The sequence below is a fragment of the Halichoeres trimaculatus genome, unplaced genomic scaffold, assembly GCF_033239565.1.
Source record: "Halichoeres trimaculatus isolate MK-OKI-2021-1 unplaced genomic scaffold, fHalTri1.1 fHalTri1_scaffold_17, whole genome shotgun sequence".
NCBI lineage: Eukaryota > Metazoa > Chordata > Actinopteri > Labriformes > Labridae > Halichoeres > Halichoeres trimaculatus.
The window spans coordinates 10,076,404-10,094,321 of record NW_027437195.1 but is presented as its reverse complement, the minus strand read 5'-3'; the positions used below and the strand labels follow the sequence as shown (position 1 = coordinate 10,094,321).

Sequence of the window (17,918 nt, the reverse complement as noted above, 5' to 3'; positions counted from 1 at the left end):
TTAAAGGTGTCCTGGACGTTGATGGGAGTGTCCTGGAGGATCTCTTTCTTGGAGGTTGTCTCCAGCTGTCTCACCTCATGTTGGGTATTCACCTCTTCACTTGGCCCCTCTGTGATGTAGAGCTCAGTGTAGATCCTGTTGAGGAGACTTCTACTTCCTGTTTCATCACCTCCCCCAGTCACACACTCACATCTCCTCAGACCAATCTTGTGCTCATTTAAAACCTCCTGCAGACCATTGTTAATTTCCATGAACTCATCAAAATGAAATGATGTGCACAGAGTCCTCATAGCTCTGTGACCATCTGTGCAAACCAGGGGAAACTGCCCCTCTTACCCTTCATAGAGAGGCACCACACACCACTCTCCCTCCACTACCTCCCCCAGCCTGTGTTCTGCAGCCCATGGGCACATGGAGCTGGACCCCCCTGCAGCCCATCAAACAATCAAGGGAGTGTTCACTAGAGGAGCCCCTCTGCAGCATTCTTCAAATAGTTTAGCAAAAGGGCGTTAGGAAAACTAACTTCTGAAGTGTTTAAGCAGAGGAACTCTGGGTCCACCCAGACCCTGCAAGATGCCTCAGGGGCCGTTTACACGACAACGGTTTCTGGATGACATGCAAAAGTTTTGTTGCTTTTTGGCTTCACGCCTATACGGAAAGCATGTTTCAGCTGAATTTAAGTGCAAATTTTTGAAAATGGCCTCCAGAGTGGGACTTTTCTAAAACGCGTCCACCACCGATGCTGTGTAAATAATAAGCCGGCGTTCCACGCTCCGCTTTGCACAAGCGCTTACAACAGTATAACAATACTGTTGATAAGATTGTCACGGACTTCCATTTTGTGCTTGTGCTTCTGTTGCTCCACTCCTGCTCTAAGCATTCGCCAAAACACCAGATGATCTATCTAAAGCAGCTTCTGGACAAGATCGTTATAAGCCTTAGCTTATAGCGCCTTCTGCTAAGAAATAGAATTGTAATAAATACATTTGAACTGCTTTCTCAAGGCTACATAGTTTCAGTTGAAATAAATCCTAATCTTACTTTAATATTCAACTAAATTCACACAGTAGTGTCTGGACAGCCTATCACCCTCTCTACTTATCATCCTTAAAGAGAACTCTTCACAGCCCAACACTCCTGACCGTTCTCACTTGTTCCTGAATAATGCAGAACCTGTTTCTGTCAGCAATACAACAAGCAGCTATATGGGTTGAAAACAAAGCTCAGAAAACAAGTCCAGAATCAGTTAGATTTTGTGGTTTTTCCACAGTTAGATGTTTTCAAGTGTTGACACAAGAAAAAAGTTTCAAACACTAATACAGGTAGAGTTTCAAACACTCGAACCAGGAATAATTGATTCATTTATGCTCAAAACTCCAAGAATAACAACAGAAAACACTTAGGGTTAGTTATAGCAGCAATCATCAAACACATTTTTTTTTTATCGGTAAATCTGTCCATATGTGAACACATTAAATGACCACTGCCCTAATGTAATGTGTCAGGTGCTCTACTTTTCTTTTGCTCCACACAGTGTTGAAAAATTATAACATTACCATAACATACTTAAAATACAATTCAAGAAATGTCTTTGCACAAGTATGAGAAAATTATTTGTTAGTGTTGACTTGTAATCATCATTAAAATGATATTTAAGGCGCTTCCTTACTTGAACCTTGAGAAATCCAGCCTAGTCAAACAACAAGTTGAGTGAAAACAAATTTGAAGGTCATCCAGTTTGCGCCCTGATGGTAAGAGCCAAACTAATATTATCCACTAGGTGGCGGTAATGCAACGATGGCTGGTGACAATTACCATAAAAACACTACAGAAGAAGTTAATGCTTACCTTTTTTAAAGCGTGCAGGAGCTTCTTCCCGCCAGACACTTAACATCGGCTCAGACAAAGACACCAGCGATTAGTGATTTTTATCTTCTTTCTCTTTCTCTTCTGACTCTTGGATGTGAGGAGATGTTCAGATTTAAGGATCTTAAAGATTTATTCGAGCGGCGGCTGCTCGCTGCGGTTATCAGAGACCTGGGAGAACAAAGAACAGTATCTGGATACGAAGAGGAGCTCCAGCGACAAAGAAAACTACTGGATGTGATTTTAATCCCTGAGATAAAGCTGCACAGAGCAGGTGAGTTTCTGAAAATGTGTGTGTGTGTGTGTGTGATATTGTTACAGGGAATCGAGCCATTAGCTAAGGTTCATAGACGTAAGCCCTTCAGGTAAAGCATAAACCACCATAAATAGCCCAGCCTGCCTCTGGAAATGGGGAATTTACTGTGGATTCATTGTGTGGAAAAAAAAGTTGATGTGAGTTTTGTGGTGTTTTGGTGAGAATATTAGCCGATTTCTTTATCTGATAATTTATTTGTAAAGCTTTAACACGGGAACAACACCGTAGTCCACGACGATCCCTGTCAACACATCCATGCGGGGCCCATGTGGGTTGGATATGGGCTGGTGAATGGGCTCCATTTGGGCTCCCCAGCTGGGTCCCAGTCAATTTTGTCCGGGGGCCCTATGTGGGCAGGCCCAGATGAGCTCAAGGTGGGCCTTACATGGGCCCTAGCTAAAACCCACACGGGAAACCTAGGTTTCTCAGATCTGGGGCCCACACTAGCTGGGCCCCGTGTGGGCTGATTATGGGTCCCATATAGGTACCATCAGGGACCCATAATCAGCCCACATGGGGCTGATTTTGGTTGCCCATTATTATTGTTGTTACAAATTTATATTTTACACTCGTGCCATGCAGGTATTGTTATACTAGGTATAAGAACAAAGAGACCACTAAATACAGTTACCTTTTTTATTTGAACTTTTCCAGCAAAAATGTAAAATACGTGGCCAAACTAACAGCTCCTTTTAAAGAGAAGTTTCTGAAAAAAATCACTAATTTTCCATATCAAATGAGCCTGAAGTCCTTGTTGTGGTGTTGCTTGTTGGGTCTGACGGGCCTGTCTATTACCTCCCTGGTCCCTAGCACCAATGAGCCACTTGGCAACAGCCTTCTCTGCATCTTTACGGGTGATTTGACTGATCATGGCGTTTTTCTTTAAGCCTCCTGCAAAAAACAAACATAACAGCCACTTAATTCATGTTTCAACACAACTCTCGGCCAGGACTGCAAAAACAAGTAGAGGCACGTCTTAAATAATTTAGCTTAATTCTAATTCATCAAAGACCTATACCTAATTTTGACAATGGTGCAGGGTCACTAAAATTTTGAATTTGATTTTTTTTTGTGGTCCACACAATCCCTGACTTTCATAATGAATTTCTAACATGCAAATTCTTCACAGGGATTAAAATCATGTTTCACAACTTGTAGGAGGAAAAACCATTTAAAAAACAACAACAACAAAAACAAACACCAATTCATCTGCCAGTTAATGATGAATTAAAAGCCTTTCAAAAGACAAAAATGTATTTTTGGGCAAAATAGCCTCCCTTTAAAATATATGAAGGACAAAACTAATTTTATTCCCCCACTTTAAAAAGCTCAGTAAGGAGTTACATTCAAACAAGATGGTGCACAAGAGACGATGGTACTTAAATGGAGGAGTAGAGAAAAATCTCTGAACACTGTCTTTTTTAAAATGCATTTATTGCAGCATTTCTGTCCTACTGACCCTCATGAGGGACTGCAAGAGATTTCTCTCCAGTCCTCAGCACTATTAAAAACATGCACAAAGTGGTGTGCTTGGACTTAAAGGGGTGCGGCAAAGACTCACCAGACAAACCAATATAATAAAATATTTTCAATTTTTTCTACATTGTTTGTTTCAATGGGGCAAAAAGTATATGGCCAAAATTAAATATTGGGAACTGACCAAATACTTTTCCCCCCACTGTATGACTTAAATGTTTTAAATTGAATTACTTAATCAACTAACATTTCCACAATATTCAATTTTTTTGAGACAAACCTATGGGTGCCTTTATAGTCCAACCAACACATTTATAACATTAGGATATTGTGACACCTTTGTTCACATGCACTTACCATATATGACTTCAAACAGCTTTAAGACCTTGAACTCTCTCTTCCCGTTTCGTCCCACAAAGTTGTACTGCCTGGATAAGCCATGGTCTAGGAGGAAGCTCATCATCCTTCTTGTGTCCTCGTCTACAGTTGCTCCCCCGATATCAGCCACAGCTGCCACCTGAGATAAAAACAAAGCAAAACAAAAAAGAATTTAAGATTTCAGCAATGACTAATCAAGGGTCAGGAATGACAAACTCTAGATTACTACTGTAAATGTTTAGCTTGTTGAAGCAGGTTTTAAAGTGGCTAATTTTTCCAACTAGTATTCTGCTAGTAATCTTTTAAAGTGGTCTGTGCACTACAGATGCTGATCATATAATAAGAAAATCATGAAAAAGTTTGATGAGTTCGATAAGTTTTTGTCTGTTATAATCATTAATATTAAAATAAACACATGAAATATGTCAGTCTGGATCAGAAAACTTCCATCCATTTTCTATACCGCTTGTCCTGTTTAGGGTCGCGGGTGGCTGGAGCCTATCCCAGCAATCATTGGGAGAGAGGCAGGGTACACCCTGGACTGGTCGCCAGTCAATCGCAGGGCTGACATTGACAAACAACCATGCACGCACACACTCACACCTAGGGACAATTTGGTGTGACCAATTAACCTGGTAAGCATGTTTTTTGGACTGTGGGAGGAAGCCGGAGTACCCGGAGAGAACCCACGCATGCACGGGGAGAACATGCAAACTCCACACAGAAAGACCCACCGGCCGAGGTGGGGATTTGAACCGGTGACCTTCTTGCTGTGAGGCTGCAGCGCTAACCGTTGCACCACCGTGCAGCCCCGATCAGAAAACTTGTGATAGAAAATAATGATTGTCATAATTTAAAAAATAAGCTGGGAAGTTTTGAGGGAATATCTGTAAATTAATATTTCACCCTATATATTTACAATATATCTTTCCATAGGGTTAAACTGGGTATAAACAGGATGATAATACACAAAAGCTCCCATTAATGCAATCCTATCATTTATTTTCTACAATGAGGCTGGTATATCATTAAAAAAAAAAAAAAGGTAAATAATTAAAAAAAAAATACTGCGCTTTTCCATCAGATGGTACCTACTGGCCAACTGGCTCATGGACAAAAGTTGTGTTCATTTATTTTAGTTTATCTAAGAGGAAATGTCTAAAGTCCTGTATGAGCTGATTAAAACAGCCACAAGTGCAATCAACAACAGAACAAAACACTCCCAGAAAACATCTTTCTTTACTGGTTATTACTGGACTTAACATAACCGAATCCATTTTACAATCAACCCACAACTAACTGACTTTATCAGACACTCTAATTCTCACACAACATGTGTCTGATCCAGTTCATCCATTCATTGCTCCTTATTCACTTCTGCATGACACCTATGTACAGTTGCCGATAACATTTTGATGGTTTTCTTAAGGATTTATAATGTTTGTATCACAACTATATATGCAACAAGTGCCAACGTTAAATGCCACCGGTCTGCATTGGCGGGATAATTTTAAAACAGTTTAATCTATGTCTGTTTGACTACCTTTTTAGGTGCACAGCCTATTCCGTTTAAAGTTATGTCAACCACAAAAAAAAAATCTGAAGATATGCTTCATATTTACTTAAAGATGAGACTCGTGTGATCAAGGTTTTTACCAAAGCTAACTACAGCTAGCAGTAGCACTAGCGTTAACTTACATTAGCAAAAAGCTGACTAGTCCTGTCCGCTCAAAAACAACAAAACACTTTTAACATCATGTGGTAGAAAAAAACCTCCAGATTATCACCACAGGGGATATAAGCTTATTCTCTTCGTGATTAAGTTGATTCTTACCTGAAGGTGAGCGTATCCCGATTTGGGAAAGCAGTGCGGTGCTGTTTTCAAGGTTTGAATAAAGAGTTTTTGTATGAGTTTGTTAGCATTTTTTTAGGAGTATTATTAGAGAAAAATTGCATGACAAAACACATTGAATTGTAAATAAATATAGAAATTGCTAAAGCCACTTTTAAGTTTATTGCCCTAACCTTCATATAAAAGTGGGCCCAGGTCAGTCATTATTGTTAAAATTCATCCATGCCTGACATAATCAATTTTGAACATTTTTGAGTGGAGTCCATATGGAGCCCACCTATTGCCCATGCTTAATTTAGCCCACCTACTGCCCACGTACTGCCCAACAGCAATGCCCAGCTGTAGCCCACTTATTGCCCATGCTTAGTTTAGCCCATCTACTGCCCATGTGGGGCCCAACAACAAAGCCCACTCTAAGCCCAACCTTAATTATGCCCATCTACTGCCCGCCTATTGCCTTTGTGGGGCCCAACAACAAAGCCCACTCTAAGCCCATGCCCACCCAAAGCCCAACTAGCCCAAGCAAGGCCCATATGGGCCCCAACTGTATGTGTTTGCTGGGATCGTAACAATGGTCTGTTGCCCTGTTGTATGTGCTCGCGAGAAGCGGAGTGTGACGTCAGCGTTTTCATTGAAGACGCTGGCTTACTGTTTACACCGCAACGGTGTCGGCAGCTCTTCAGAAAAAAACTACTCTGGAAGCTGTAGGCCATGTCCACACGTAGCCGGGTATTTAGGAAAACGCATGTATTTTAATGTGTTTACACCTGTCGTTCATACGAAACCGCAGTTTTACGTTACCGACAACGAGGTTTTTCTAAAAACTCCGGCCAAAGTGAAGATTTTGGAAAACTCCGGTTTCATGGTTTCCTGTAGACGTTGGTAAATGGTGTTTTCAGTTTTTTAAAAGTCACAGTTGAATGGCGGGGGCTCATTCTGGTTGGCTGACACGGGTTTTACGTCAGGAAAATACTGCCCTTTATGGGTTTGGCATGCCTCGAGCCGCACTCACCGGCGGCTTTACCCGCTGCGTGTGGACGGAAGTGTTTTTAAAAACCAACGGGGGTATTCCTTTTTAAAAATAACCGTCTTCAATTGACCCCGTAAGACCTAAATATAGAAGAAAATGAGCAACAACATATTCTCACCCCTCAGATGCTGTTGTATGGAGTCTGTGCGTCTGTGTCTGTGTGTGAGTTGTTTTGACAAAAGAAAAGAGGTTTAAAAACTTACTGAACTAAGCATTCAGTAAGTATTTAGAAGCATGTTGTAAAACTACAATGCTGGGTACAATGTTGCAAGCAGAATTTCTCTGTTTATCCTCAAAGAAATACACTCAACAACAAAATAGTGTGCACTAGGGTTGAGTGCTTGTGCTGCCCCATAACAGACTTAATTATGAACAGTGATTACATATCAGTCATGTGTGGTTTTTAAGTCACTTATTCATAATAAAACACTGTATTAACAAAACTAAAAATATAATGATGTCAGGAAACTGCAGCACGGACATTCTTAGCGAGTGATCACAGGTCATGGTGTGTAGTTTAGTTTTACATAATCATCAGCTTGGCAGTCAATGGACTGTACATTTCTTTGTCCGCCTATCACACGCTACTTATCATCCTAAAAATAAATTCTTCACAGCCCAACACCCCTGACCGTTCTCACCTATCCCTGAACAATGCAACAAGCATCCCATGAAAACATGCAGAACCTGTTTCTGTCTACAGGAATGCAACAAGCAGCTATTTGGGCACAAAAGGAAGCCCAGAAAACAAGTCCAGGATCAGTTAGATGATATATTTACTTCACGGTTAAGTCCTTTTTAGGCAATAAGACATGGAGTGTTTCCGTAAAGGTAAAATGATCTGATATCTCATTGATATTTGTTCACTGTTTCCTGCAGAGGTTCAGCTACTTAAGGTGGAGAAAGAGGAGCTTCCCCCTGAGCAGCACGAGAGGATTCCCTATCCAGACCTGAATGATAATGAGTCCCCACTCATTAAAGAGGAGCAGGAGGAAGTGTGGATCGGTCAGGGGAGAGAGCAGCTTCAAGGTCTGGAGGAGGCTGATACCAAGGTCCTGTTCACTTCAGTCCATATGAAGAATGAAAATGATGAAGAGAAACCGGAGTCCTCATTGCTTCATCAGAGAGGAACTGACCAAATGGACACAGCAGCTGGTGGAGAGGACTGTGGAAGACCAGAACCAGCAAAGACCTCAGATTCAGAAACATCTGCCACAAACAATAAGGAAGATACTGTAAAATTGCACCACTGTTGTTTACAGTCTGGTAATACCAATCATAAAGTATCTCTGACAATTGAAAAACCTTTTAGCTGTTCAGAGTCTGGAAAAGGATTCAGTCTTCAAAGATATTTGGGCAGACACATTTTTGTTCACTCAAAAGAGCATCCCTTAAGCTGTGCTGATAGTGGTAAAAGTATTAACCTTAGAGAAAATCTAGATACACATATGCTTGTTCACGCCAAAGAGAAACCTTTCAGCTGCTCTGAGTGTGGAAAAGCATTTTCCAAAAAAGGCATTCTGACCACACATATGCTTGTTCACTCAAAAGAGAAACCTTTCAGCTGCTCTGAATGTGGAAAAAGATGTTCCCAAAAAGCACATCTGACCACACATATGCTTGTTCACTCAAAAGAGAAACCTTTCAGCTGCTCTGAATGTGGAAAAAGATGTTCCCTAAAAGCAAATCTGACCTCACATATGCTTGTTCACTCAAAAGAGAAACCTTTCAGCTGCTCTGAGTGTGGAAAAAGATGTTCCCGAAAAGCAAATCTGACCTCACATATGCTTGTTCACTCAAAAGAGAAACCTTTCAGCTGCTCTGAATGTGGAAAAGGATTTTCCCAAAAAGGAAATCTGACCAAACATATGCTTGTTCACTCAAAAGAGAAACCTTTCAGCTGCACTGAATGTGGAAAAAGATGTTCCCAAAAAGGACATCTGACCACACATATGCTTGTTCACTCAAAAGAGAAACCTTTCAGCTGCTCTGAATGTGGAAAAAGATTTTCCCAAAATCACACTCTGATCAAACATATGCTTGTTCACTCAAAAGAGAAACCTTTCAGCTGCTCTGAGTGTGGAAAAGCATTTTCCCGAAAAGGCATTCTGACCACACATATGCGTGTTCACTCAAAAGACAAACCTTTCAGCTGCTCTGAATGTGGAAAAGGATTTTCCCATAAAGGCATTCTGACCACACATATGCTTGTTCACTCAAAAGAGAAACCTTTCAGCTGCTCTGAGTGTGGAAACGATTTTCCCAAAAAGGAAATCTGACCGCACATATGCTTGTTCACTCACAAGAGAAACCTTTCAGCTGCACTGAATGTGGAAAAAGATTTTCCCAAAAAGGAAATCTGACCAATCATATGCTTGTTCACTCACAAGAGAAACCTTTCAGCTGCTCTGAATATGGGAAAAGATTTAACCACAAAGGAAATCTGAAAAAACATATGCTTGTTCACTCAAAATAAAAACTCTTAATTGCACTGAATGTGATAAAGGATTCACTCTTCAAAGAGACTTGAGCAAACATATGCTTGTTCAATCAAAAGAGAAACCTTTCAGCTGCTCTCACAGTGGGAAAAGATGTTCCCAAAAAAGGAACTCTAACCACACAAATGCTTGGTCATTCAAATGAAAAACCTTTTATTTTATTGTGGCAAAGCATTCCCTCTTGAAAATGATTAGGGCACACACTTCCCTCTTTGCCTAAAAACAGAATCTTTTCAGTTGTTCTGAATGTGGGGAAGCAAGACAAAGGATTGACTAAAAAAAAAGAAAATTAAGAAAAAAAACAAAGAAACAACTTTTTTAGCTGGTCTGAATGAGGAAACAGGTTGACCCAATAAGAGAGTAACTGTAAATTTTATGGTCCATTTAAAGAGAAACCCTACAGCTGCTTCAAATTTGGTAAAATTTTAAGATAAAAGGAAGTTTGAGTCTGCATTTGTTTATTTAATGAAATTTGACTTTACAATCTTTTTGTCATTAGAAGAACAAAAAAGGCTTCTCTGAATTTGAAAAGATTTCATCACAAATTAATTTTTTACAACTCATTATTGTCCAGAAGAGACAGACCTCACTCAGCAGCTTTGTGTGTTTTGATTTCCCCTCAAGCTGACTTTAGAGTTTAAGTTTAGGGGAAAACCTTGTCTAGTCTGGTTGTAGCAGATTCTCTTTATGTTGTTTTTTAAAGTGGGGGCCTCAGATAATTGGAGTAAAGGGGAAATGGGATCCAATTCATATTATCACACAGATATATATTTTTTTCATTTCAGTTTTTTGTTTGTCCTGAACATACAACATGTAAAGTGCCATCATTGTCAGAGTCTCAAGTTCCCAATTGTACTTAATCTCACTTTGAATGAAAGTTAAAAACAAAACATCCTCAAAGTTGACATTTCTTCACATACATTGAAACATTATCTGTTGGTTTCCAAAGAGGTTTCTAGGCCAGAGGCAAATGCTGTTTGGGGGGGCCTGGTATAGTAAAATTTGGGAACCCCCGGCTTAGACCACCTGTCATAAAAACCAGAAAACCATCCAGCACTTCTTCTCACTTCACTCTTTCTTCTCAAGAGTTCTCTACACCGAACCATTTTGAAGAGGAGAGAAGAGAGGAGATACTTATTTCTGTGTTCTGGACTGAAAGTCACAATCTGGAAAATAAAATAAATAAAAAAAAATGTCCTGAGCTATTTTTTTTCTGCTGTTCATTTTAACATTCATAAATGACACCAATAATTATATTCTTTGTATTAAAAATATGACTGACTAAATTAGTTAACCACTGTTTATATTTGGTTGGAAGATTAAGATGTGAGTCACAGTTCAGTTTTGTTGCATATTCACTGTTCACTGTTACATGGATACATGGTTAAAGATTTAAAGTTGTTTTTAAAAGTCCCTGTTATGCCCCTCACAATTCTTAGTTTAAAATCATTTCATCATGTGTTGTGTCACAGTGCCACCTTGTGGTAGTTTAATGCATTTACGTGGCTCAAAGTGAACAAAGTCCATGTGCCTGTGAGTTCACTGCAGCACGTTCGGCAGCTCAGTAGATATGAGTGTTTTCCTCACTCCTGCACGCTAAAGAAACGTCTGTAAGTACTTTGTGTAGAAATGTTTTATTTGGATTCTTGGCTGGACAATTTCTCAGACTAGATGTAGGATTAACTTAAAGTCAAGATGATGAGACCTATGAAGAGACGCATGAGGAGAGTGAAGATGAGACTGAAGACAGTGAGGATGACTCCTAATACTGGACCATTTCTCTCCACAAGATCAGACAGAAGCTTCTTTCCTGAATCCTGCAGCTCGTTTTCTCTCAGGTCCAGCTCTTTCAGATGGGAAGGGTTGGCTTCCAGAGCAGAGGCCAGAGAAGAGCTGATCTCTGACAAACTGCACCACCTCAATCTGAATAAAAAAATAATGATGAAGATTAAAAATTCATTTGTTATCCAATCAGACGTGTTCCTGTTTCAAATGTGTCACTCAACATTGCAAAGTCCTGATCAAAGATCTTCCTCCTGAAATAAACAGAGACTCATTCTGTTCTTGAGGATCATAATGATGTCATAGAAATGTAGTTTTCCCATAGATGTCTGCATCTCAAGAGACAGTTCAGTTTCTGTGTCTGGCAGTGTTATATTATGCTGAGGCTTAGGTGAAATTTGGTCAATATTTCAGAAAAAAACATTTAACTGATTAATTTAAATTTATCCACAAACAGTGGATATTTTCACACTAAGTCTTCTCTGACTGCAGACTGAATTTGGGACATTAAACATCTAAATATGAATCAAAGAAAATTTTTAACTAAACTTCATAAATGTGAAAAAAGTGTATGAACTAAGTTAATTACCATTTTTAAACATGTTAGAGCAACACTAATAACAGATAGTCAATGAACTGACCTCAGAGTCTCCAGTCTGCAGAGTGGATCCTCCAGAAAACCACACAGCAGCTCCACCCCTGAATCCTGCAGCTTGTTTCCCCTGAGTTCCAGTTTTCTCAGATGGGAGGGGTTGGACTTCAGAGCAGAGGCCAGAGAAGCACAATCCTTCTCAAACAATCTGCAGAAACTTAATCTAAATAAAGAATAAATATAAAGAAGAAGAAGAAAAAAATGATATAAATTGTGGTCAGAAAACTTTCAGTGTATAATTATCTGTTTAGAGATAATTTTATGACATGAGAGACCAAACAACAGACACCAATGTCACTCAGGTTAAAAACTGCAGATACATTATTTGATGGTAACTCTTATTTAAAGTAATCCCAGTGTCTTGTTACATTCCTCCAGAGATGAGTGTGTGACTGTAACCTGTTCATAGCTTCTATGTTGCGCCTCAGGTTCTGTGGGAGGAGAACAGCTTGAAAACAGATTTTTCTGGGTTTGGCTGATCTTTTTGAATATTGCGGTAGTGAAGGACTGACAGTCAAGGTAGAAATATGTTAATATGATTATATTGTAAGGAGTGAAATAATCACCTTAATGGTGAGTACTCTAATCAAAGTAGCTTCCTTTAAAGAAAGTAGACAAAAAGTTTGACCTACTGTTGTCTGAATTTTTGCTGAACCAACCATGACAGAAACATTGTCAGCAATGTTTAATATGCATAGTCAGCAACAATAAGTTCCCAAATGTGCTGTATGGACTAGTGGCGGCTGCTGGTCAGTCAAGGAGAGGAAGCTCATTTTTTTTTTCTCCAGCCTACATCATAAAGGACCTCTTTCACAATACATGTAATTTTGCCCACAGCCCAATTTTTTGTTAATTGTGTGGTATTTGTAGTACACCCAGAGACTCTCAAGAATATACCTTTAGAAAATCCAAAAGTCATCCAGGGCCTGTGCTATGACCTATTTTATGATCATTGCCATAGGTGTGAGCCAGGGTGCACACTTTACCCCAAAACTTACTCAAACACAAATAATAAATTATCAAATTGGGTCAAATCACCTTCACTGAAGTCTGGTGCATCTTTTGAAATCAAATGTAAGCTAAGTATTACAAGTGAAAGAACTTATTGAATTTCAACTGGAAAAAAAAAGTTTTTTTTTCATGATTTTTTTCAACAAATTCAATTCTTTAGAGATGTGTCTGACCAACTTACAGTTGCTGTACACCTAAAATACTTACAAATAATTTGGCCACATATATATTCTCAAAGTGGGAAAAAAATCATCAAGTTCTGAGACCGGTAAAGTTGTTCGATTAACAGGTTGGGTTACTGTGGTAGAATCAGGATACATATCTTGTAGATCAGGGAACCTTTAAAGATTTGTTCAGAATTCATCCTTTAAGTATGATTTCTTTTAGAATTTGGATGCTAGATTCAAAACAAACATTTCACATGAACTGTTATTCATTTCAATATTGAATGGCCACAAAGGGCCTGTATATTATGGCTTTGTGATGAGATAATAATGAGCCATTGATACAAGTAAAAACCGATGCATTTTTGGATTGTTGTATCAGATTGTATATATCTGCATTGACAGCAATACATAAACATTACTTCTGTCAATTTCTGTTTCTAGTACGTATAAATACATGTAATCTGTTTTATGGCCTTCGTGTCTTTTTGCATAGCAATGGCTTGGACAATTTTAATTTGTAGACTGGAACTATAGTAAGGGAAAGGGGATCTGAGAAATCCATAAGATGACTGCGCCTTTTGATAGCGCCTTTTGTAACGTCACAGCAAATCCACATCAAGACTGAGTGTTACAACACTTTGAGGATGTTTTTCATCAACTGGAACTGAGGTCTCAGTAAAGGTGGAAGAGTTATGTAGTGATTCATCTTCATCTCAGTTTTTTACATCATAAAAACTTTGAGAAACCTTTGATAATAAACATTTATCAAGGATAAATAAGGGTAAAAGGATAGTAAATTAACAATTAAATAGTTATTTACTGTTAAAAATAAATAATAGTTAATAACATTTGGTAATGATTTGTAATGCAATAATTGAAGTTATGTTAACAGTTTATTGATGCTCACATTATAACATTTCAAATACTTTATAAAGTGTTTGTTAATGATGACCGAATTATTTATAAACCTTTAAGATGGTTTATAAAGCTATAAACTTGACAGACACATGGACTAGGTATTTGTTCATGGTTTGTAAATGTTTTATTAAGTATCTATTAACAGTATTTGGGTGGTAACTATTAAGTCTTTTACTCAGTTTCCTAAATGTGGATAAAAAGTATATGAGCAAAGTTAACTTCCGTTTTTAAACATGTCAGAGCAACAATAATAACAGACAGTAAATGAACTGACCTCAGAGTCTCCAGTCTACAGAGTGGATTCGCCAGAAAACCACAAAGCAGCTCCACTCCTGAATCCAGCAGCTTGTTGTTCAGACTCAGGTCCAGCTCTCTCAGATGGGAGGGGTTGGACTTCAGGGCAGAGGCCAGGAAACCACAGCTAATGCCAGACAAATTGCAGTCCCTAAATCTGAATTAAATAGATAAAAATGAAAATAATTATTATTGACAATATTATAATAAAATAAACATAAAAGCCTGAAAACCGGACTGATCAAACTCTTTAGCCCTCCCATCTCATCTCATTCTCCACCACTTATCCAGGTTGCAGGAGCAGTGCCATCAGTGAAGATCAGTGGCCCCTGTCTCCAGCCACTTCCACCAGCTCCTCTGAGGGGATACCAAGGCGTTCCCAGGCCAGTCGAGAGACATAATCTTTCTTCTGTGTTCTGGATTTTCCCCAGGGTCTCCTCCTAGCTGCCTGGACATGCCTGAAACACCTCCCCAGGAGGGCCTGCAGGTGGCATCCTCACTAGATGCCTGAACCACCTTATCTGGCTCTTCTCATTGCAGGGGGGCAGTGGCTGTACTCTGAGCCTCTCCATGATGACTGAGCTCCAAACCCCCACTCCAAACACTACTCTGGTTCAGATCAGGAAAGCCATTCCTCCCAATCACACCCCTGCAAGTCACACTGCCATTACCCACGTGAGCGTTGAAGTCCCCCAGTAGGACAATGGAGTCCCCAATTGGAGGGTTTTCCAGCACCTGTCCTGGGGACAAACAACAGTCAGGACCAGTTTTCCAACCTGAAGGCGCAGAAAAGCAACCCTCACATCCACTGGTTAAAACTGCAACATACCAGTAGAGAGCTGGGGAGCTATAAATAAGCCCACACCTGCTTTCCACCTCTCACCTGGAACAACGTCAGCAAAGAGGAGGGTCCAACTGCTCTTGAGAAGGTTGATTTAAGAGCCCAAGCTGTGCGTTGAGGTGAGCCGACTATATCTAGCCAGTATCTCTCTACCTCCTGCACCAGCTCCTGCCCCTTACCCACCAGAGAGGTGATGTTCCATGTCCCAAAAGCCAGTTTCCATAACCAGGGATCAGGCCACCAAGGCCTCCACCTTTGACTGCTGCCCAATCCACAGTCTAAGGCAGCCTAAAAACCTGCCCAACTTTTCTCCACTGTCATTTATTCAAACAAGAATTCAGAACTCCTCCAAATATTTACCACAGAGTATTTTTTTTAGTTTCATACTCAGAAAACTGTGGTGATCTGCTCCTGCTGGAGTCTCTCCTTCTCCCTTCCTGCTGCAGAGCATAGGTGGCGCCTTTTCCTGCTCTCACTCCCTCACCTGCACACCTGGTACCCATTGAGATCATCAGGGACTGCTCTTTAGGACTCCTCAGACCAGGGCCCAGCACCAGCTCTCCAGTTGAACTGATTACCTCCTCTTCAAGCAGAGAGCAGGGACTAATCAGTGAAATCAGCTGGTGGAGTTTTTGGTTGGAAAGAAAACCTGCAGCGTCTCAGCCCTCCAGGGTAGGAGTTGGAGAACCCTGGTATCCCTGTGAGTTTAACATTTTACTTTACCTTCAGTGTCTCCTCAAGAAGGTCTCCAGATAGCGTTTCCACAGTTCCTCAGGTCATCTGCAGGGATTTTAATCAACTGTGTTCACCTCGTGCAGTAGGGGTGTGGGTTGGTGGGTTAGAGGTGGAGGGTTGTACACCGATTTTTTGCTTTGTTGTTTTTTTTTGATTTGTCAAGCACTTTGTGTTGCAACATTAGGCATGAAAAGTGCTCTATAAATAAAGTTTGATTGATTGATTGAACTATTGGGATGTAGGAAGCTAGACTGTTATCCCAGCGTCTCTGCTCTCAGCTTCTCTAATGGTGGATGGAAAACATGGATCAGCTTGAGGAGACTGTAGCGCTGGTCTTTGATCAGGTTCAGCTCCCTGAATGAAAGCAGAAGCAGCAGACTGAGGTCTTGGTTTTCAGAGCCCTCTGCCCAGTCCAGAGTGAACTTCTGCACTGAGAAAGTTTTTCCAATCCCAGCCACGCCGTTTGTCAGAACTACTCTGATGACTTTCTGTTGCTCAGGTAAGGCTTTAAAGATTTCCTGGACCTTGATGGGAGTGTCCTGGAGGATCTTCTTCTTGGAGGTTGTCTCCAACTGTCTCACCTCATGTTGGGTATTCACCTCTTCACTTGGTCCCTCTGTGATGTAGAGCTCAGTGTAGATCATGTTGAGGAGGGTTCTACTTCCTGTTTCATCACCTCCCTCAGTCACACACTCACATCTCCTCCTCAGATCGAACTTGTGCTCATTTAAAACCTCCTGCAGACCAGTGATAATTTCCATGAACTCATCAAAATGAAATGATGTGCACAGAGTCCTCACAGCTCTGTGACCATCTGTGCAAACCAGGGGAAACTGCCCCTCTACCCTTCATAGAGAGGCACCACACACCACTCTCCCTCCACTACCTCCCCCAGCCTGTGTTCTGCAGCCCATGGGCACATGGAGCTGGACCCCCCTGCAGCCCATCAAACAATCAAGGGACAGTTCACTAGAGGAGCCCCTCTGCAACATTCTTCAAATAGTTTAGCAAAAGGGCGTTAGGAAAATTAACTTATGAAGTGTTTAAGCAGAGGAACTCTGGGTCCACCCAGACCCTGCAAGATGCCTCAGGGGCCGTCTACACGACAACGATTTCAGGGTGAAATGCAAAAGTTTTGTTGCTTTCGGCCTCACGTCTACACGGAAAGCATGTTTCAGCTGAACTAAAGTGCAAATTTTTGAAAATGGCCTTCAGAGTGGAACTTTTCTAAAACGCGTCCACCACCGATGCTGTGTAAATAATAAGCCGGCGTTCCACGCTCCGCTTTGCACAAGCGCTTACAACAGTACAACAATACTGTTGATAAGATGGTCACGGACTTCCATTTTGTGCTTGTGCTTCTGTTGCTCCACTCCTGCTCTAAGCATTCGCCAAAACACCAGATGATCTACCTAAAGCAGCTTCTGGACAAGATCGTTATAAGCCTTAGCTTATAGCGCCATCTGCTTATAGCCTTAGCTCCATTTTCTGTGTTCTTCTGAATCTGTTTTTGAGCACACAGTTTTTTTCTTTTCAAAGTGCCAAATATTCGGGTTAAAACATTTTCTACACATTCAACACATTTTGAAATGGAAAAACAAACAAATAGAATTGTAATTAATACATTTGAACTGCTTTCTCGAGGCTACATAGTTTCAGTTGAAATAAATCCTAATCTTACTTTAATATTCAACTAAATTCACACAGTAGTGTCTGGACAGCCTTTCACACTCTCTACTTATCATCCTTAAAGAGAACACTTCACAGCCCAACACTCCTGACAGTTCTCACCAGTCCCTGAATAATACAATGAGCATCCCCCGAAAACATGCAGAACATGTTTCTGTCTACAGCAATACAACCAGCAGCTATTTTGGCAGAAAACAAAGCTCAGAAAACAAGTCCAGAATCAGTTAGATTTTGTGGTTTTTCCACAGTTAGATGTTTTCAAGTGTTGACACAAGAAAAAAGTTTCAAACACTAATACAGGTAGAGTTTCAAACACTCGAACCAGGAATAATTGATTCAATTATGCTCAAAACTCCAAGAAAAACAACAGAAAACACTTAGAGTTAGTTATAGCAGCATTAATCAAACACATT

The 17,918-nt window shown here is 40.3% G+C and overlaps 1 protein-coding gene and 1 pseudogene across 1 annotated transcript; one reads left to right on the top strand and one right to left on the bottom strand.

Annotated features, from left to right (window-relative positions):
• The first annotated feature begins 1,832 nt into the window (after positions 1 to 1,832).
• On the top strand, positions 1,833 to 11,106 carry LOC141806057 (uncharacterized). The gene is made up of 2 exons (XM_074691283.1): positions 1,833 to 2,140; positions 7,798 to 11,106. The coding sequence occupies exons 1-2, from the start codon at positions 1,972 to 1,974 to the stop codon at positions 9,195 to 9,197; spliced, it is 1,569 nt and encodes a 522-aa protein (XP_074547384.1). The 5' UTR covers positions 1,833 to 1,971; the 3' UTR covers positions 9,198 to 11,106.
• The window catches only part of LOC141806052 (NACHT, LRR and PYD domains-containing protein 12-like), a 29,844-nt pseudogene continuing 23,021 nt past the window's right edge, over positions 11,096 to 17,918 (bottom strand).

What these genes read in the sequence shown, in the direction of transcription:
- LOC141806057 (XM_074691283.1), top strand. Translation starts at nt 1,972, where the DNA reads ATGTTCAGATTTAAGGATCTTAAAGATTTATTCGAGCGGCGGCTGCTC. An exon ending in GATAAAGCTGCACAGAGCAG is followed by an intron (nt 2,141 to 7,797) that starts GTGAGTTTCTGA and finishes TGTTTCCTGCAG; the next exon opens with AGGTTCAGCTACTTAAGGTG.